Source organism: Mirounga angustirostris, unplaced genomic scaffold (assembly GCF_029215605.1).
Source record: "Mirounga angustirostris isolate CCGP_5_RB_7025 unplaced genomic scaffold, mMirAng1.0.hap1 SCAF_2, whole genome shotgun sequence".
NCBI lineage: Eukaryota > Metazoa > Chordata > Mammalia > Carnivora > Phocidae > Mirounga > Mirounga angustirostris.
In genome coordinates, this window is record NW_026991710.1 from 143451950 (window position 1) to 143474577 (window position 22628).

At 39.4% G+C, this 22628-nt stretch overlaps 1 protein-coding gene and 1 pseudogene across 5 annotated transcripts in view; both read right to left on the reverse strand.

Moving 5' to 3' along the window:
- The window catches only part of CBR4 (carbonyl reductase 4), a 124875-nt gene that overhangs the window by 59815 nt on the left and 42432 nt on the right, over positions 1 to 22628 (reverse strand). The window contains exon 5 of one of the 5 annotated variants that reach the window (XM_064585264.1): positions 2780 to 3273. The exons of the other annotated variants lie outside the window; for them this stretch is intronic. Coding sequence (XP_064441334.1) covers positions 3149 to 3273 — 125 coding nt within the window. The 3' untranslated portion in view covers positions 2780 to 3148. Of the gene's footprint in view, positions 1 to 2779; positions 3274 to 22628 lie in introns of those variants that run through there. 5 annotated transcript variants of the gene reach the window in all.
- Positions 3569 to 22621, reverse strand: LOC129045966 (ubiquitin-conjugating enzyme E2 C-like; annotated as a pseudogene).

A 22628-nucleotide genomic window follows, 5' to 3' on the forward strand; every position in this document is an offset into this window, starting at 1 on the left:
GGAGATTCCTCAAGATGTTAAAAATAGAGCTACCCTACGACCCAGCAATTGCACTATTAGGTATTTACCCCAAAGATACAGATGTAGTGAAAAGAAGGGGCACCTGCACCACAATGTTCACAGTAGCAATGTCCACAATAGCCAAACTATGGAAGGAGCCAAGATGCCCTTCAACAGATAAATGGATAAAGAAGATGTGGTTCATATATACAATGGACTATTACTCAGCCATCAGAAAGGATGAACACCCACCATTTGCATCAACGTGGATGGAACTGGAAGGGATTATGCTAAATGAAATAAGTCAAGCAAAGAAAGACAATTATCATAGGGTTTCACTCATATGTAGAACATAAGGAATAGCACGGAGGACCACAGGGGAAGGGAGGGAAAACTGAATGGGAAGAAATCAGAGAGGGAGACAAACCATGAGAGACTATCGACTCAAGGAAATAAACTGAGGGTTACAGAAGGGAGGGGGTGGGGGATGGGTATTAAGGAGGGCGCGTGTGGTGATGAGCACTGGGTGTTACAGGCGACTAATGAACTGTTGAACACTACATCAAAAACCAATGATGTACCATACAGTGGCTAACCGAAAATAAAAAAAAAAAAATGAAAGTTGCTAAGAGAAGCAGGTCTTAGAAGTTCTCATCACAAGAAAAAAAAAATTTGTAACTGTGTGTGGTGATGGATGTTAACTAGATCTTACTGTGAACATTTTGCAATATATAATCATTATGTTGTACACCATAAACCAATATGACACTCAATTATGCCTCAATAACAAAAGATACAAAAAGAAATTAAATACACATATCAATACATTAAACATTATAAATATTGCAATAAAGAAATTTTTCAATCTAGAGGAATCCCAAAGAAATTGCTACAGTATGTTTTTCAAGAAGTCTGTCATAAAAGCCTTCTTTTTCTTCAGTCCCCATAAGACCATTAACATCCTGGGCAAAATGCTTGAAGAAGTAAGTGAGGTCATATAGGATAATTTTTCTTACAATAAAACTTCTGATTCTCAGGCTAGGAAAGCTCATCTTCTTCTTAGACTTCATTTCATCATAAGTACCATCAACAGACATTTCCCTAGGAAGGAGTGTTTCTATCACTGCAGAAAAGTTACTATCTACATGACAAGTAAAGAATAAAGAAGTTGTGGTGCTATGTGGGCACTGGGCCGGCTGCTGCTATCACTATTACTTAAGAAGCTACCACACCAGCCCGAGACATTTAATGACTCAAGTTAGTGCTCTGCCAAAAGTACAAATCACCACAGGTCATAAAGGTGACAATTCAAACTGTAATAAGCTCTTCTGAGAATGAAAGTACTTAGAAATAGAGCTCTAGGGGTATCAGTCAGTTAAGCATCTGCCTTGGGCTCCGGTCATGATCCTAGGGTCCTGGCATCGAGCCCCGCACCGGGCCCCCTGCTCAGCGGGGAGTCTGCTTCTCCCTCTCCCTCTGCAGCTCCCCCTGCTTGTGCTCTCTCTCTCTGTGTCAAATAAATAAAAATAAAATCTGTAAAAGAAAAGAAAAGAAACAGAGCTCTAAGGCCTGAAGCCTGGGGAATGGCTTGTTACAGGAATGTGAAAGCTAAGGGTTGTCCTAAGTGATAGGAAGTACAGCTACTGATTGATCTCTGAGCCACTTAGAAGGACTTTAGGTAATTTCTCAATCTCTCCACCTCAACCAAAAGTAGGATAACAATTATCTGTACAAGGAGATGTAACAATGGTCAAAGATTTTGAGAGCTTCAGAAAAAAGTTTATGTGGCCTAATACTTCAGTTTCTGACTATGGCAAAGTGGCTCGCTAAAGTAAATATGTAAGTAAAATTATGAAAACAGAACTCCACATCAGCTGTATATAAAAACAGAATTTATGGGGAAAGGGGAATAAAAACACTCAAAGGAGTCACACAAATAAATTGACTATAATTCAGAACAAACTCCCCTCCTTGATTGAAATGGATCTAAGTTGTTGACTATTTGGCTGACTGCACATTCTTCCCTTCAATGTGTAAAATAAGAAAAAAATGTGTCAGGAGGAACATGTTCTGTAGATGCAGTAAAACCTCCCCACCCATGAAATTCTTACTCTCCCCAGAGAACACCCATTATCCTTTCCTAAACCATGAAGATTTTAGCTTTCATAAGAAAGATGTTAAATCACTCCTGTAAAGGATAATTAGAAAAGGGGGTTTAAAATAAAAGCCTGGGTAAAAATAGAGAATTTGGCCATGCAGCCTTGTGAAAAATAAAAGAAACAGAAGGAGAATAAAACCTTGGAGCCACAGGAGGGAAGAAGTTGGAGAATGGTTGCCACCAGGTGTCAGGACTCTGCTCCTGCAGACTCTGCAGGCAGCTTTCCTAGTAGAGCTAGCTAAAGCCATACATAATTTGGTACACTCGAAGGGGGGCTTGAGAAAAGCCAGCCTGGCCATTGGTAAGCGGGCCAATGGAGGGTGGCCATACAAGCCACACAGAACTGAGTTTTAAAAGGTCACTAATAGGGACGCCTGGGTGGCTCAGTCGTTAAGCGTCTGCCCTCGGCTCAGGTCATGGCCCCAGGCTCCTGGGATCGAGTCCCGCATCGGGCTCCCTGCTCTGCAGGGAAGCCTGCTTCTCCCTCTCCCACTCCCCCTGATTGTGTTCCCTCTCTTGCTGTGTCTGTGTCAAATAAATAAAATCTTTAAAAAAATAAAAATAAAATAAAAGGTCACTAATAGCCTTTTTTATCAAAAGCATCACAGTATGCTTGGAGTCAACAACTTCAAGTCCTAACACCAGAGGGAAGGTGAACATGCAAATGGGGGACTAAACCATGCCTCTGAAAATGAGACACTATTACGATTTTAATACTCCCTTTTGAAGAACAGTCTCCATTTTTTTAGTAAATATAAAATTATTTATAGGACCTTCATGGGTTCACTCTCAATTTTAGTCTCTCGACCTTATATTTTAAATTCCCATGGTATTTTAAGTTCCTTAACCACAAGAGATAGTTTAATTATGAATTTGGACTATATGTATTTTTTTTCCCACAAATTGTTAATTATTCAAAAGAAAAAGGACACTGAAGAATTTAATAGGGGGCACCTGGGTGGCTCAGTTGGTTAAGCATCTGCCTTCGGCTCAGGTCAGGATCCCAAGGTCTTGGGATCGAGTCCCACATCGGGCTCCTTGCTCAGCAGGGAGCCTGCTTCTGCCTCTGCGTGCCGCTCCCCCTGCTTGTGCTCTCTCTCTCTCTCTCCATCTCTCTGTCAAATAAATAAATAAAATCTTAAAAAAAAAAATTTAATAGGAAAAAAACTGTTAGAGATCATTCTTTTGGTATTTATAAAATAAAGAATTGGACAGGGTGTTATTTAATGCCACTGTGCTTCTAACGTGCAATGGAGTTTATGTGTATTCATTTACATTCCTATATGGTGTAGCTCTCAAATGTTTGCTTACTAATTCTCATGAGTAGAGCCTGTCAGGCATATAAAACCAGAAAAATCCATTATAAATACCTGTGCTGTTCACAGCATGCAACACGTCAGATTTCACCTATAGCATGTGATACTGTTTTATTCATACTGATCTGTTTTTTTGTTTTGTTTTAAAAAAAAAAACCCAGTGTATTTATTTAATATATTCATCACAAGGGCTCAACCAGAGACTTAATTTAAAAAACAGAAACAAAACAAAAATGACACCACAGCTTAAGATACAGAGTCCTAGACAGAAATGAAGAAAATAAAAAGATAACACAAGAAGAGAGGCTGGACAGTCAGGGATCTTGGCTGGAGACCTGCTTTGAGTAGGTTTCTTGAAGATTCTTCTTAAACACTGTGGGGTTTTTCCAGAGCTCGGCAGCATGTGTGTTCAAAGGGCTAGCACTGTTGGGTTCTCCTAGCAGGCTCTGGACGAACAGCAGGATGGTCCTGACATCATACAGGAGAGACCACCTGTCCTTCAGGATGTCCAGGCAGATGTTCCCCTGGGTGTCCACGCTGGGGTGGTGGCAGGCTGTGAGGAACTTCACCGTGGGCACGTTATAAGGGTAGCCCCCTGGGGAACTCCAGGGAGAGCGTGTACCTAAGGTCTTTGTGAAATCGGGCCAGGGGCTCCATGGATGGCCCCACCCATGTGAAAAGCTTGATTCAGGGAAGGCAGAAATTCCTGTGTCATCAGACATCATGAGGGTCATCGGCTCCTGTAGCCTCTTGCCCTCGGGGCCCAGGCGGCACCCCCCGCTGGGCTCGGCTCCTTTGCGGGTCTGGGAGGCCATCTGGGCAGGCAGGCATCGTGGGGAGGGAGACAGGAACTCGGAGAGCAAGACTGCAACTGCCCATATTGATCTGTTCTTAATGTTAAAATCTTATCTAAAGATTTAGTTTGCCTACTTCATGAGAAACAACTCCATGTTAAATATTTAAATTAACATGCTTTCACTAAATTCCTTCTTTTGGGAAGTTTTTCTCAGAGCAGTAGTTCTCCACGTGCGATCCACAGACCATCAGAAACTTACTGGAAATGCAAATTCTTGAACCCTCCAACACACCCACTGAATCGGACTCTGAGGGAGGGGTCTAGCAATCTGAGACTGAGAAAACTCTCCTGATGATTCTGGCACAAAAGTGATTCTTAAGAACCACGGTCTCAGGAGGATCAGAAATCCTAATTCTCTTCCTGCTCAGTAGATTCTAAGAACTGTTCTTTGTTGCGTTCTCAAAGAATCTTTGTGAAGTTAGTAAATAAATAATTTTCCTTCAGAAAAGACAGTGGTATTTGCATGTGGTTCTTTATAGTACCTGATGAGAACAACAGACTAGTAAGATATCTGTTCTCTGCCAGTGAGACTATCCTTAAGAGAATTTAGGAACTTTGTCTTACTTTGCCGAAGTGTAGTTACTGCTTCCGTAGAGGCAGACGCACAGTATCTGCTCAGGCTCTCCAGGACGCTAGATAGTAAGCACCAGAACCCTTCCCAATGTGGGAAAGAGGATTATCTGATGAAGGAGGTAAACTCTCCCCACGAATGTCCATTCACCTCATGAAAATAATGTACTACCCCAAAATGTGAATAAGTTCTAGAGAAACATCCATCTAAATGGAACTGCTGGGATTTCCAATTCCAGATGGTACCTTAAACACACATTTTTAGCTCCACTATATCCTTAAACAACAAAAACAAAACCCTTCAAGAGTTATGTTTGTTTGTTCAGGCATAAATCCAAAGGGACAAAGAGAAAGGAGACTGAGACCAATGCAAAAACACTGTGACAGTAGAAAACAGATGGAACCTGGGCCCTAACTTACAGCAGATTCAAAACTAAATTCTGGCCAGAATGAGAAAACTGAACAACAACCCAATTTCTATGGCAGATGCCCAAAAAGACTCTAGAATTAGGAGTACATAGTACTTTTGGAAGTCAAGATGATGGCAGAGTTTAAAACAGCAAGACTGGTTGAAGATATGTTTTAGAAGCAACTGGACTCTCTGATCCTCTTGTATCCTTTGCACACAAGACTAGATGGCAAAACACAAGTTTTCTGGACTGGTCTGAGAGACAATCAGGCACCCATAGTGATAGAATACTAATAACTGAGTAATCAAGTGAAGGTTTACAGCCTTCTCCCCCTCTTTCAGTTCCAGAATGCTGAAAGCCAGTGGGCCAGACAGTAGACTCTTCCTGGAGAATCTGACCAGCTCAAGAGAAAACCAGCTAAAATACTGGTTCTCCAAGGTATGATCCAAGAACTCCTGAGATTCCCTAGATCCTCTCAGAGAGTAAGGTAACACTTCAATGTTATTTGCCCTTTTCACTCTCATCCTCTCAAAAGTGTCAAGTTTTCAAAGGCTACGCTATGTGTGATATTGCAAGATATTAAAAGCAGAAGTGAATGTGGGTCCATCTGTCTTCTATTAAGCTAGATATTGAAAAGATTTACAATAATGTCACTTCCAATTTTTTGGTTTTGAAAGTAACATTTCTCATAAAAATATTTATATTAACATGAAATGTGTTTACTTTTTTTTTTTTTTAAAGATTTTATTTATTTATTTGACAGAATAAATCTTGGGATCACGACCCAAGCCAAAGGCAGATGCTCAACAACTGAGCCACCCAGGCGCCCTTGTTTACTGTTATTTTTGATGGATAAATATTTTTAAAATTCAGTTTTAATTTCTATCATGGCAAATACTAATAGACGTAAGCCACATAAACAAGTACTTTGGGGTTCTTAATCTTTTTAGTATGTAAAGGGGTCCCTAAACCAAAATACTTGAGAACTGAGGAGTTAAAAAAAACTGACTTGGGGATTCTGCCAGTGAAAATGTCCACATCACCCCACAGTGAACCACAGCCAACAGTGCCCACCTACGTACATAAAGCTATTTATTTTAAAATTTTTTTAAAAAACTCTTTATTTTAAAATAAAACATAGATACAAAAACCCCACATAAAACAAATACATGGCTTAGTGATTTATTTTAAGGTTAACACTCTTAAAACCACCATCCAGGTCAAGAAATGGAATTTTATGGGGCGCCTGGGTGGCTCAGTCGTTTAGCGTCTGCCTTCGGCTCAGGTCATGATCCAGGGTCCTGGGATCGAGCCCCGCATCAGGCTCCCTGCTCGGCGGAGAGCCTGCTTCTTCCTCTCCCACTCCCCCTGCTTATGTTCCCTCTCTCGCTGTGTCTCTCTCTGTCAAATAAATAAAATCTTTAAAAAAAAAAGAAGAAATGGAATTTTGCCACATACACCAGAAGCCCCTCCACATGCCCTATAGATATTATAATTAGTCTTGCCCCTGTTGGTTTTTTTTTAATTGTGGTAAAGTAGACACAGCATAAAATTTACTGTTTTAACCATTTTTAAATGCAAAGTTCAGTCTGCCCTCTTTTTAAACTTAACATGTTTTTAAAGTCTCTCTTAATCTACAGTTTTCCTTCCTTGAGGAAATCAGGCAGTTGAGGCTGTAGAGTGTTTCATAGACTGGGTTTTGCCAAGTGCTACTCATGGTGCAATTCAACATGTTCTGTCCTCAGTATTTCCTGCAAATTAGCAACTGGATCTGGAGGTGGATCAGACCTGAGTTCAATCCATTCTGCTTTTTAATATCCCACTGTTAAGTATAAGAAAACTGCCAAAAATCACAAAAGGTTTGAGGACAGTATCTAATATAATAAGGATCCAAAAAGTAAAGCAACCTGGAGAAAGAGAGTACCTAGAGCAGAAAATTTCTATTGTTAATAAGCTCAGAGGAAGAGGGGAAAACACTGCATCCAGGAAACAAGCATAGGATGCTATTAATAAGGAATATTCAGAAAATGAAAAGAAAATCTTAGGAATTAAAAATAAGCTTCTAAAATTAAAATGTAGTTTCAATATAAAACTGGGGAATGCACACAGAAAGTAAGGCAAAAAGAGTGATATTGAAAGGGTCCACCAATGGATAAAAAAAGACCCATGCCAAAGCACACTATAACAAAATCTTACGACACTGTGCAAAGAGAAGGTCTTGACTTCCAGAGGGAAATATACACACCAAAGAAACAGGTTTTATTTAAAACTTCTTAATATCAACACCGTAAGACTTAGGACACTTGAGCAATTCCTTCAAAATTCTGAGGAAAAATTATTCCTAACCTAGTATACTACACTCAATTTAACAACTAGGAAGAATTAAAGACAAACAGTGAAGGTCTCAAAAATGTTATCTCCTATGCACCTTTTCTCAGGAAGTTACCTGAAGACATGTTCTACCAAAGACGTTATAAATCAAAAAAAGTAAGACATGAGATCCACAGGGGATCCAACAGATAGGTGAAGCAAAGGGAATTTACAAGATGTCACTGAGGGAAGATCCCAAGAAACAGCTAAGCAGCAAATCTAGAGGACAACCAGTGAAGACTGCAGCAGATCAGGAGACTAGAAAGATTTACTGAAAGCATAAAATTGATCAGTTACCCAGTGTTTCAGCATATACAGTTGGCCCTTGAACAGCACAAGTCTGAACTGTGCAGGTTCACTTACACACAGATTTTTTTGATAAATACAATAAGGTACTATAAATGTATTTCTCTTTTTATGATTTTCTTAATAACACTTTCTTTTCTAGCTTACTTTATTGTAAGAATACAGTATATAATACATATAACATACAAAATATGTGTTAATCAACTGCTTGTTATCAGTAAAGTTTCTGGTCAACCGCAGACTATTAGGAGCCAGGTTTTGGGGAAGTCAAAAGTTTTATGTGCATTTTTGACTGCATGGGTGGTGGGGGGAGGTCAGTGCCCCTAACCCCCATGTTGTTCAAGGGTCAACTCTGGGCGCCTGGGTGGCTCAGTTGGTTGAGCGACTGCCTTCGGCTCAGGTCATGATCCTGGAGTCCCTGGATCGAATCCCGCATCGGGCTCCCTGCTCAGCGAGGAGTCTGCTTCTTCCTCTGACCCTCTTCCCTCTCATGCTCTCTCTCAAATAAATAAATAAAATCTTAAAAAAAAAAAAAAAAAAGGGTCAACTCTACTAACAGGATATTTATACAGTTGGGAATGGTTTGGGATTAATGACTGTTGAGAACACAGAAAACTAAAACAAACAAGATTATCCATTCAAGGGAAAACAAAATATTGTGCAAGGAAAGTAGCCATCAAATACTAACACAGCTCAGGTATGAGTACTGTTTATGTAATTATAATATGATAACTGCTGATTATGATATAAGTATATTGGGAAATGGTGGAATGGGAAATGTGCTTGCATGCAGCAGCGGTAGAGGTGCTTGCTGCTCAAAGAGAGGAAATCCTCATCTTCTTAGTGGGAAGTTGATACATAATGCCTTATTCTGTAAAAAAAATATATATATGTTAATTACAAATAAGGAGGTTACTATCAAATGAATCAGAAATTAAAGTGATTCCCTCTGAGGAACAGAAAATGACTCTCGATGTGTGCTACATATAAAAACTAAATTTAAAGAATGAACTATAAAAATGGTATTGCTGGAGCTTTGGACAATAGGTACTCTTTCAAAGATGACAGAATATATTTTATGCTATTTTGGTTTTCTCTTTGATTGTTTTCAGTTTGGAGCTTAGGTCACATTTCTCTCTCACAAGACTGATATGCTGTGTTCCCAGTTGTGAAAAGCCGGAAAGCAAAGCAGGACCACTGTGGAAGTATTCTGTAGGAATATAGTCTCACTCCTAGCCCCAGCCCACTCTCACTATGAAGTTTAAGACCTGGGATACCCAGTTTTAGAAGTGACTTCATGTGCATATCAAGAGACTAGTCAAGGCAGACCACGGAGCCTGGGCCACGAGCACAAAAGCTGCCAGCTGTGGAACAGCATGTCCACAAGGATTAATCTGAGCTCAGTACAACAGAACCACAGGGAAAGGTATGATTAAAATGAATCAGACTCTGGGAAACCATGGGAAAGTTGCATGATGGCTTGCCAGTTCCCTGATGACCTAATGGCATAAATATTTACTTCTAACTGACCCCTTAACCAAAGGGAATAAAGTGATGTAAAGAATGCAAAAGACACAGAAGACACTGATTTCAGAATAAGCTTTTACTCTCTGAGATATGCTCAGAGACAGATATCAAGGTTAACATTTTGTGAATAAACCAAAAATCATATTGCTCATAACCCATATGTTTCAGATCAAGATGAATAGATAAATTTGAAAAACAGGACTTGAAAAATAAGGCTGAGAAGGTACATCAATAAAAGTGGAAAATACTGAAGTACAAAACATAATGCTTCTGGCACTGGAAGAACTCCAGATAAAATATACCAGAAGCACCAGAAGTACCAGAAATCCTATCAGGAGGAATGGAAATAACACTTACTAAGCACCTACTATGTGTCAGGTACTATACTAGTACATTTAATGCTATTAATCCTTACAGCAATTCTAAGAACTGTTAATCTCTTTTACAAGTGAGGAAACAGGCTGAAAGGAGGAATGTAATTTGCCAAAATCAGTCAACTATTTACAGTTAGAACATGAAGCCAGGGCTTTCTGGCCTCAAAAGCCTTATCTTTCCAATAATCTCAGTGTAAAAGATGTGAAACTCTCCCCTGGGGCAAGGGCTTAACATTTATGAAAAGGGACTAAGAATTAGTGACATAATACCCTTTTAGCAGATAAGAAGTTAGTATAAGACATCACTCAAAACACTAGTAAGATAATACACAAATGATTCCTATTATACTCCTGTAGGTATTAATTTCAAAAATACCCAAGATACTTAGATAAATATGTTAGCTAAAATAATTTAAAGATAGAGCATAGATTTCCATCACTCTCAGGAAGGAAGAAACTGCCTCTTCAAGATATATTCTAAACACCACATTAGCACCATTTATTTGAAGCCTTGATAGCCCATAAGCTTTCTGAGGAAGAAATACTAAAGACTTCTCTTCAGACTAAAATAAAAGTGCTTTCATTCACTGTTGAAAACAATTTAGAGGCTTCTAATTAAAAACTAAATAATCACTTTGGTTGTTTTGGCAAATGTCACAATAGATGACATACATGACATGGTACTACAGGACTATTAATTAAGAGAACATCGTGCCTCTAGTGCAAACGGAAGTAAATTCTATTCTCCAAAGAGTGTGCCCCAAGTTGTATTCTCACTCAAAATTCATACATATACTCCCCCCACTACTATCCTCCCTTTCTCTTTTATCAACTTTATTGAGGTATAGAATTCATTTATTTAAAGTGTATAATTTGATTAATTCTGAAAACATATATACCCATAAAACTGCCACCACAATCAAGACACGAAATATTTCCATCACCCTTAGAAGTTTTCCAGCGCCTCTCTGTAGTCCATCCCTCCATCTACCCTCAGGCCCAGGCAGCTACTCCTATGCTTTCTGTCATTTGAGATGAGTTTACATTTTCTAGGATTTTATATAACTAAAATCACACAGTATGTCCTCTTTGGGGTCTGCTGATTTCACTCAGCTTACTTTGCAATTCACCCATTGTACCAGTAGTTGGTTCTTTGCACTGCCGAGCAGTATTCCGTTCTATTGTATATACTACTTGTTTTTTATCCATTCTTTTATTAATGTATTTATAGTTGCTTACAATCTGGGTACTATAAATAAAGCTGCTATGAACAATAATGTACAAATCTGTGTGTGGACACATATTTTTAATTATATTGGAAAAGTATCTGGGAGTAAAATGGCTGAGTTGTACAGTATGTGTATGTTTAACTTTTTAAGATACTACTAACAGTTCTTCATTGGGTGCTTGGGTGTTTCAGTTGGTTGAGTGTCCAACTCTTGGTTTCGGCTCAGGTCATGGTCTTGTGGTTGTGGGATCCAGCCCCCAGCGAGATTCTCTCTCTCCCTCTCTCCCTCTGCCCCTTCCCCCGTGCTCATGCACTCTCTCTCTCCCTAGAATAAATAAATCTTTTTTAAAAAGTTAGGTAATACTGGGGCACCTGGGTGGCTCAGTCGGTTAAGCATCTGCCTTCGGCTCAGGTCATGATCCCAGAGTCGTGGGATCGAGGCCCATGTCAGGCTCCCTGCTCAGCGGGGAGCCTGCTTCTCACTCTCCCTCTGCCTGCCTTTCTGCCTACTTGTGCTGTCAAATAAATAAATAAAATCTTTAAAAAAAAATTAGGTAATACTAACAGTTTTTCAAAGGGCTTTTAACATTTTACATTCCCATTAGCCACATATGAGAGTTGTCGTTGCTCTGTATACTCAACAATAGGTATTATCAGTCTTTTTCATTTTACTGTTCTAATGCATATATAGTGGTATTATCTCATTGTGGTTCAATATGGTTTTAATCTGGATTTCCCTGATCACTTAAGCTACTGAGCAACTTTTCAGGTACTTACACTCATTCATAAAACTTCTTTTATGAAGTGTCTAATCAAAACTTTTGGCCATTTTTTATTTGGTTGTCTTCTTTTTAGTTGTAACAGCTTATTACATATTCTGAATACAAGTCCTTTTTCATATATATGTATTGCAAATAGTTTCTCCTAGTCTCTGGCCTTTCATTTTCCTAATAGTATCTTTCAAGGAGCAAAAATTCTTTATTTTGATAAAAGCCAATTTACCATTTTTTTGTTTGATTTTTGCCTTTTGTGTCCTAAGTAATTGCTGCCTACCTCAAGGTCACAAAGTTTTATTTCTGTATTTTCTTCTAGAAGTTTTATAATTTTAGTTTTTATATTTACATCTTATGCATTTCAAATTAATTTTTATGTATGGTGTGAAGTCAGGGTCAAGGTTCATTTTTCTATATGACTGACTATACAGTTGTTGCAACACCATTTCTGGAAGACTTTGCTTTCTTCATTCAATAGCCTAGGCAACTTTATCAAAAACCAACTGACCATTCTTGAGTGGTTCCACTCCTGGGTTCTCTCTTCAGTTCCACTGATCTGTATTATATATCCATCCTTTCAGTAATACCACACTGTCTTGATTACTGTTGCATTACAATTAGTCTGCAAGCAGGTAGTAATTTCTCCAAATTTGTTCACCTTACATAAAACTTTTGACTAATCTAGGTTGTTTACATTTCCCTATAAATTTTAAAAACAGCTTATCAGTTTCTATGTTTATAAAAAAAAAACCTATTGGAATTTTTATTGAGATTGGACTGGATCTATATATAGGTCAATTTAAGAAGACTAACATCTTAACTATACTGCATCTTTTAATCTAAGAACACAGTAAATCTCTCCATTTAGATCTTTATTTTCTCTCAATCAATATTCTGTAGCTTTAAATGTAGAGATCGATACTTCTGTTAAATTTATTTTTTTAAAGATTTTATTTATTTGACAGAGAGAGAGAGAGCACAAGCACGGGGAGCAACAGAGGTAGAGAGAGAAGCAGGCTAGCCGGATGCGGGACTCGATCTCAGGATCCTGGGATCATGACCTGAGCCAAAGGCAGACACTTAACTGACTGAACCACCCAGGCGCCCTGTTAAATTTATTTTTAAATATTTGAATACTTTGATACTACTGTAAATGGATTTTTCCCCCATTTTCCTATTGTTTGCTACAATACCATAACTTTTCCTTTCTTTTTTGTACAATGTATTTGGTCAAAAAAGGGAAGTTCTACAATGGAATCATTTCACGAACATGTTACAATATATTATATGAATCACTTGTGTTTTGGGGGGTTTCTTTTTTGTGTGTGTGTGTGTTTTTGTTTTTAATACAGTAATCATTTCTCCAATGTCTACTATTCTGTCAAATACCTAAACAAGAACACGCCTATCAAACAGCCTGATCAAACAAGCACGGATACTTTTGTGGCAAGGACAACTGAGCCATCATAGCACAATATTCTAACCATTAACACCATTCAATTCATTCCCCTTGTGTTCCATGATTAATCAACTGTATGACTGGAATTTAGGCTACTGTGGAAAACAAGCATCTGAGAGGATTTAAGCATATATATGTTCTCTCAAACACTTTTTATTTTTTTAAGATTTTATTTATTTATTTGACAGAGAGACACAGTGAGAGAGGGAACACAAGCAGGGCGAGTGGTAGAAGGAGAAGCAGGCTTCCCACTGAGCAGGGAGCCTGATGTGGGCTCGATCCCAGGACCCTGGGATCATGACCTGAGCCAAAGGTAGATGCTTAACGACTGAGCCACCCAGGCGCCCCTCAAACACTTTCCTTTAACCTCAACTTCACTGTGGCCCTTTTCAACATGTTTTTAATAATTTTCATTCATGGTTTTCAAAGCCGGTGATTTGAAAATTTTATTTCCCTCTCCAGAAAAACCTTCATTGATATTAATAGTTGTGAAGTTTTTGTTAATCTTCAATGACCTTTTCTTCCAGGAAATCAGTAACCTTAATTACTGAAGGTTCCCAATACTCATTTAATCCAATTATCACCCATACAATTCAATTTTGTCAAAATCAATCTGTCATCATGCCAGACAGGACAAAACAATGTGAAAAAATAAAGAAGACCCTCAATCTACACTTATAACCCAATGGAGACAAGTAAAGACTAAATTAATACAATATCAAGTATTTTTCTCCCTACAAGCCAGAGGACCTTCTCTTTATCAACTTTTTGTTGTAAGCAGTGCTAAAAATGTCACAGAACAGTACTTAATACCCTTCATATCAAAGCACTCCAGCCATTATAGCAAGCACACAGAGACCACTTATCAGTTATAACTCCTCAACTCGGGTATAGACTTTAATATAAGAAATAATCCTAGGGCGCCTGGGTGGCTCAGTTGGTTAAGCGACTGCCTTCGGCTCGGGTCATGATCCCAGGGTCCTGGGATCGAGTCCCACATCGGGCTCCCTGCTCCGCGGGAGAAAGAATCCTAATGGGGGAAGAGTGGGGACAAGGAAAACTTCTTGCAGGATATAGAGAGTAGGCTTGAATAGTAAGATTTCAATAAGCAGGAAAAACTGTCAAGAGATGACAAGGAACTGTCAAGGGGCTCCAAGGCTAGGCAACATATTGATTTAGTAAGTGAACAAATATTTACTGTGGATCTGGGTTGATCACTGTGTTAAGTACTACAGTTACAGTGAACCAAACACTTATGCTTCTATTTCACTGGTTAGAATTTAGTCACATGACTACACCTAGCTGCAAGGCAATTTGGGAGGTGTGGTTGGCCATATGTCAAACTAAAAATAAAAGGTTCTATTACTATGAAAGGAGGGGATGATGGACTTTAGAGAACCACCAACAATCTCTGCTAGGATAATAGATCATCCAAGACAGAAAAAAGCCAAAAGAAATTTCCAGGACAGTGGTAAGGGAAAGTCCTAGTTTGAAAATTGTGCAGCACACTAAAAAGCCTTCAGTCCAGACTGGAGTAGGTGGATAGGGAACAAGGCAGGGAGGCACTAGGAAGGTACCTCAAACAAACAAAGATCATGCTACAGAGAGGAGTTTTAGAGTTCTGTTAAAAAGTTTGGGGCATAGAATTTTGATGGATATATCTCAAACTAAACAAATATAAAACAAAGCAATTATTAACTCCAGAAAATCTCCAAAACTGAGAATGGGAAAAAACATAATTATAGAATACTGCATGCCTCAACTTTGTAGCAGATAATCTTCAAACATGGCCCTCAACACTATCTGGCAAATTATACTACCTTCCTCTAAACACCTCACTTTCTCTTTTTTCTTTTTTGTCTCATGACAAATTCAAACCTCCTCTATTCTCCTCAAACCCCAATGCCCCTCTTGGAGATGACTGTAGAGTGTCTCATGTTCTCTACAGAGAAAATAAAATCACCATCTGAGGTTGACAGTCATGAATTTCTCATAAAGCCAATTTTCCCTTTTACCTGACTTCCTAACACAGCCTTTAGCTCTTCCGCTGTTAGCACAGAGAAAGCCAAGAGCTGTTCATGTAAATTTATGATTTGCCAGACAGATGCAATAAAAATATAAGGGGGCGAGGGAATGTAGGACATTGTCAAAGAGTGTTATTAGCAAACATGATGTCATTAATATAGTGGATCATGATGTTTTGCTGAATTTCCAGACAATCAAGGTCCCTTTGGACTACCTTGTAACCGAGGGAAGTGGAGTTGATATAGCCCTAGGGCATGACCATAAATGTGTACTTCTGTCCATGCTAAGTATGTGTGAACTGCTTCTGATACCCCTTCCCGATAGTTAAAAAGGCATTCATTCTTCATTATCAATAGCTGCATATGAAGTGCCACAGATCGTGTTGCTCTACTCTAGTAAAGACATTTTATCTGATACAGCAACTATGGTCAGGAAATTGCTTGGTTAAATGTGTTCACCAATGTGTTCACCATCACCTACCATCTGTCCTTTGCAGGGAAAATCTCATTAAGTGCGAGTAGACAGGAATCACCACCCTCAACCATTAAGTCTTTAAGACTAACATTAATCTCTACCATTCAACTGGGCTATGTTATTTCTTCTGATTTACTTTTTTGTGCAACAGTCCCAGTAGTTTCCACCTGTCCTTTCCTACTACAAGGGCTCTTATTCCATAGGTTAAATATGATGGTGCTGCCAATTACTAAATATATCCATGCTGATTACACATTCAGGAACAGGGAAATGACTACACAGTGAGTCTAGAGATACAGTGAGCCCAGCTGTGAGACAGACTTGAGCCAGGACTCCATTTATCACCTGGCCTCCATATGCCCCCATATTCACATGAGAATCATTATGGGGTCTCATATCCCCTGGTAGCAATATTAGCTTGACCCAGTTCCCAATAATTCTTTAAGGATCTGGAGAGATCTCTCTCTCAGTGGACTATTAAAATGTCCACACTACCCAAAGCAATCTACAAATTCAACGCAATCCCTATTAAAATTCCAATGGCATTTTTTCCAGAAACAGAACAATCTTAAAATTAGTAAAGAACCATAAAAGACCCCAAATAGCCAAAGCAATCTTGAAAAAGAAGAACAAACCTAGAGGCCTCGTGCCCCCTAACTACAAAGGTATAGTAGTCAAAACAGTATGATATCAGGGGAAAAACAAAGTTCAATGGAACATTATCGAGAACCCAGAAATAAAAACACACAAATATGGTCAGTTAATTTATGACAAAGGAGCCAATAAATACAACGGGGAAAGGACAGTATCTTTAATAAATGGTGTTGAGGAAATCAGATAGCCACATGCAAAAAAATGAAACTGGATCACTACCTTACACAAAAATTAACTCAGGATTAGAGACCTGAATGTAAGACCTTAAACCATAAAACTGCTAGAAAAAAAACACAGGTGGTAAGCTCCTTGACATTTGTCTTTGATGAATTTTTGGATCTGACACCAAAATCAAAGGCAATAAAAGCAAAACTAGACAAGGAGGACTACTAAAAAGCTTCTGCACAGCAAAGGAAGCCATCAGCAAAATGATAAGGCAACCTACCAAATAGGAGGAAATATATGCAAATCATATTATCTGATAATGGGTTAATATAAAAAACTTATATTAAAGAAACCCATGCAACTCAATAGTTAGAAAAAACAAACAATCTGATTAAAAAATGGGCAGAGGACCTGAACACTTACCCAAAAAAGACATACAGATAGTCAACATGTACATGAAAAAGTGCTCAATATGACTAATCATGAGGGAAATGCAAATCAAACTAAAGGAGATACCACCTCACGCCTGTCCAAATGGCTATTATAAAAAACAAGAAATAATAAGTGTTGGTGAAGATATGGAGAAAGGAAAACCCTGTGCACTGCTGGTGGGAATACAAATTGGTGCAGCCACTATAGTAAACAGGAGGAGGTTCTTCAAAAAATTTTAAATAGCACTACAACATGATTCAGCAATTCCACCTCTGAGTATTTATCTGAACAAAATGGAAACACTAACTCCCTAGTGGACATAAGCCTAGGGAACATAAATTTCCAGGCACTTCTAACTTTTTGGGCACGCAGACAAAGAATGTTCTGGCAGTGTTAGGACAGCCTGTCAACCAAAAGAAAAAGGTGGTGGCTACTGGGAATGAAAGAGTACCAGGACCAACATGCACAAATATGGTCAAGGGTTCCAAAGTGATATGGATGGAGATCTGACATCTTCTGCTACATATATGTGTACATATGCAAGAGTTCCTCTTGGATCAACAACAGGGTTATAGTGTGTGTGTGTGTTCAACTTTACTAGTAATGTCTACCTAGTTCCCAAACTGTGTACCAATTAATACTCATTCAGCGTGTCATATTTAAGAGAGTCTGCTGACTTCTATCCTTGACAACCTTGCAAATGAAATTATGGTCCACAGAGCATCAGCACAGGCATCATTTAGAACTTTGTTAGAAAGCCAGTATATCTCAGGCCCCACTCCAGATCTGCTGAATCAGAATGTACATTTTTCAATGTTCTTTAAATGATTCAAGTTAAAGTTTGAGAAATCCTGCTATCAGTATTATCCGACTCATTAATTTTTGCCACTCAACTGTCAAATGAAGTCTCACTGTGGTCTTGATTTGTATATCCTTAATTAGTTTAAACATATGTTCAACATATGTTGACTATGTTTCCTCTTCCATAAAATGCCTGTTTTGTACCTTTGCACCTTTTCCTACTGGGTTATTCTTATTATTATTCATTTTATATTCTGGATACTGACTGTTCTGGAATTGATCTCTGCATTTAATGTGAAGTAAAGACCCAATTTCAATTTCCTTCCCCACTTGCTTTTGGATTCTGCGCCCATCAATCCACAAAAATAATTCTAAGTAACCAATCATTTCCATATAACTAATCCATCTTTCTGCCCCTTACTTAACATGTTCAACATACTGATACTCAGGACTCCCTCCTTCAAGAAAAATTTTTTTTCAATGGCTTCAGTGGCTTTCTACAGTCCTCTCATTTCCTACCTACCACTCTGACTAGTCCTTCTCAATACTCTCTTGAAGGCTCATCCATCTCTAACAGATGAGGAAATGCCAATGTTCCTCAAGTCTCTACCTTATGTTCACACTTAGAACAGTGTGTGGCACATAGCAAGTACTATCCAAGTATCTGGAAATATCATCACCATATTCTCACCCTAAACTCTCTACATGGGCAATCTCTTCCATTCCTTAGTGCTCAAGACTTTAATTACCATTTATACAGAGATGATTTACAGTGTATCTCTTGTCCACATTTCCCCTTGGAGTTCCTGATTTATACATATTTGAGGTCTCCTCTTAGATATCTCCAAGACACCTCAATTCAGCATGTTTAGAATTAAACTCATGATCGTCCCCCTTCTCCCTCCACAAAACTTGGTCTTAGTATTTTTTGCGAATGCCACCACTCATCCAGGTTTGTAAATCATAAATGCATCTGTTTCCTATATTCAATCCATTGCCAAGTATTGCTGATTTTCAACTCTGACCACTTACCTCCATTTCGATTCCCACTACCCCTAGATTCAACCTACTATTATTGCTCACTTGGACTACCCCTCCGGCACTATTTTCTTTTTCTTTTCTCCACACTAAAGCCAGCATGACCTTTTCAAAATGCATCATGATTCTCTCTAACTAAAATCCTTCAATGGCTCTTATGATAAAGTACAAAACATTTAACATGGGCTCAAAGATCTGTACAGACTAGATTTATGGCCTCTTCTCACACCAACCCCTCCCCTTTGCTCTGCATTCCAGGCATCATGGCCTTTCAATCCCTGATTCACCAAGCTCCCTCTCACCAAAAAGATTTTTACACATGCTGTTCCTTCTGAATGGAAGGCTTAATTTAAGTTCAACCATCCATGCCTCAGAGAAGCCATTCCTAAACTTTCAGAATAGGTCAAATTCCCCAGTAAGATGGTTCAGTAGTAATAAGAGCTTCTCATTCCTGCAGTGTTCCTCTCAGTTGCAATTTTATATGTGTGTGATTGTTTAAGGTATGTTTGCCCCCCACTCTAACCCCCCATTAGTCTGTGAGCTCCAGGAAGTCAGGACTCATTTCTGTTTGTTTTTCTCACCATTGTGCCTCCCATGACTAGTAGGATCTGGTACATAGTAGGAATGAATAAATACTTAATGAAGTAATGAACATTCTGTATCACTGAAAACTTTTCTTTCTGAAGTATCTCCACATTTTCTTCACTCTATTATACACATAACAAAATTTCCAGAAATGGGGTTCCTGACATATGTTTAAAATTTGGGGGGGGGGGGGGAAGAAGCTGATTCCAAGATGGCAATGTAGGAAGACGTTGAACTCACCTCCTCCACAGGCACAAATCTATACCTATATACAGAGCAATTCCTCCTGAAGAACTGAGGGCTGACTGAACAACTTCTGCATAACAAAAGATAGAGACCACATAAGAGAATGGCGAGAGGAGACACAGTAATAAAGTAATAAAGTAATCACCCCCCTCCAACACTGCAAACTCCAGTTGGGAGTGGAGGGTTGGGGGTGGATGGTACTAAGGAACTGTGAACAGACTCATCTGTCCTAGGGCACAGAATAAAAAAGCCACAGTTTAAAAGGGCAAGTAGAATATAAAGGAACTAGGCATAGAACCCTGCCAAATGGCGGGGGAGCTGTTGGAACTCTCTGTGGGTTAGAGGGGCTGGCAGGTGCCCCAGTTTACACAACCCCCCCACCTGATAGCACAGACTGGAGCAAGGTCCAGATGTCATAGCTAGCCTGCTGCCTCAGCAAGCCCTAGGCACAAAGCCCATACCAGCCCAAGATAACCTGGGGCACAGGAAAAGAAAAAAAAAAAAGCAAAAGCTGTGGTTTAAGAGGCCAGCTAGAATATGGAAGAACCTCCCTGGAACCCTGCCAAATGGCAGGGGAACTACTGCAACTCTCTCCAGGTCAGAAGGCCGGGCAAGCACTACAGTTTACTTTCCCCTCCACCTTGATAACATGGACATGAACAAGAGTCCATGCACCCTAGCCAGCCTACCACCTCAGCAAGCCCTGGGGCCCTAGCCCACACCAGCCCAAGCCATCCCACTAAGGCGGCCTCAGCACTGTGCACATCAGGACACTACTGGCCAGTACCCATCACAGCTCCAGGCATCTCACCAAGAAGACACAGGCCAAAGCGCCCTGGAACACTCCAGGCCCACGCCACTTTGGCTCCAGACAACTTGGCACAAGCAACCCTGGCACACAGCACTACTGGACACCCCAGTTCACACCTTGGCTCCAGCTGTCCCAAGAGCATCTTGGCCCAAGACCACTTCAGCTACAGATGTCCTACCAGGGCATCTCTGTGCAGGGCACCTCAGGACCTCTACCCATCCATGCCCCACCTCACATCCAGCAACCCTGCCAGATCATGTGCTATGCAGAGTGCCCCAGAACTCCCCAACCCATGTGCAATTCAGCTCCAGCTGCCCCACCAGGGTGCCACAGAAACCAAGTGCCCTGGGACCAACGTGTACCTTGCCTTGGCTCCAGCCACTTTGCCTGGGTGCCCCTGCACTGAGCACTCCAGGACACCCACTTCAGCTTCAGCTATCCTATCACAGTGCCCTCTATGAAGAGAGCCCCAGGACTCCCTGGCTTGTACTAACTTCAGCTTCAGCTGTCCTGCCAGGACAACCCCCACATGGATAACCTCAGAATCCCCTGGTTTGAACCACTTCAGCATCAGCTGTCCTGCTACAGCATCCTCTGTACAGAGGGCCCTGGGACCACCCTGGCCCACACCAACTTCAGCTCCAGCCATTTCACCAGGGCAGACCCAGCCCACACCAGTCACAGCTCCAGCCAACCAACCTAAGTCACCAGGCATCCACAGTCTACACAAAGGATGATATACAATAAGACCATTCCTTCAACTTTATGAGAAGTAGCTGTTCTGCCTAATTCACAGAAACAAACATAGAAAGTCAAGCAATACAAGGAGACAAAGGAATATGTTCCAAATGACAGAACAAGACAAAAAAGTTTAAAAAAAAAAAACAACGAAATAAAAAAAGTTAAGAAATATGCCTAATAAAGAGTTTAAAGAAATGATCATAAAGATCCTAACCAGACTAGACAGAAGAGTGGATGAACTCACTTATAACATCAACAAAGACACAGAAAATATTTTTTACAATCAGAACTGAAGAATATAACTAAAATGAAAAATATACTAAAGGGAATCAACACTAGATTAGAATATGCAGAAGAACAGATCAGCTATCTGGAAGACTGGGTAATGTAAAGCACCCAAACTAAACAGCAAAAAAGAAAAAAAGGAAGGAAAACAGGATAAAGGAACCTCTTAGACAATATCAAGTAAACAAAAACATTGGCATTATAGGGGTCCCAGAATAAGGAGAGAGAGACAAAGGGGCAGAAAAATTATTTGAAGAAATAATAGCTGAAAACGTCCCTAACCTGGGGAAGGAAACACACATCCAGATTCAGGAAGCACAGAGTTCCTAACAAGCTGAACCCAAGGAGTTCCACACCATGACATATAATAATTAAAATGTCAAAGATTAAAGAAAGAATTCTAAAAGCAGCAAGAGAGAAGCACATAGTTATGAACAATGGAAACCAAATAAGGCTTTCAGCTGATGTTTCAGCAAAAACTCAGCAGGCCAGAAGGGAGTGGCATGATATACACAAAGTGATGAAAAGAAAAAACCTACAACCAATAATACTCTACCCAGCAAAGTTATCATTCAGAATTGAAGGAGAAATAAAAGGTTTCCCAGAAAAATAGAAGTTAAAGGAATTCATCACCACTAACCCAGCCTTATAAGAAACGTTAAAGGCACTTCTTTAAATGAAAAAGAGAAGGTTATAATTAGAAGTAAGAAAACTGTGAATAAAAAGATGTAAAATATGATAACATATACATAAAACATGGAGGGGGTGTAAAATAAAATTTCTTTTAGAATGTGTTTGAACTTAATTGACCATCAACTTAATATAGACTACTATATATATTTAGGATGTTATAATATAAACCTCATGGTAACCACAAACCCAAAACCTATAATAGATACACAAAAAATAAAGATAAGAAAGCATAACACTGAAGAAAATCATCAATCACAAGGAAAGAGGGAAAGAAAAGAATGAACAGAGAAGAACCACAAAAATAAGAAAACAATTAACAAAACTGCAGTAT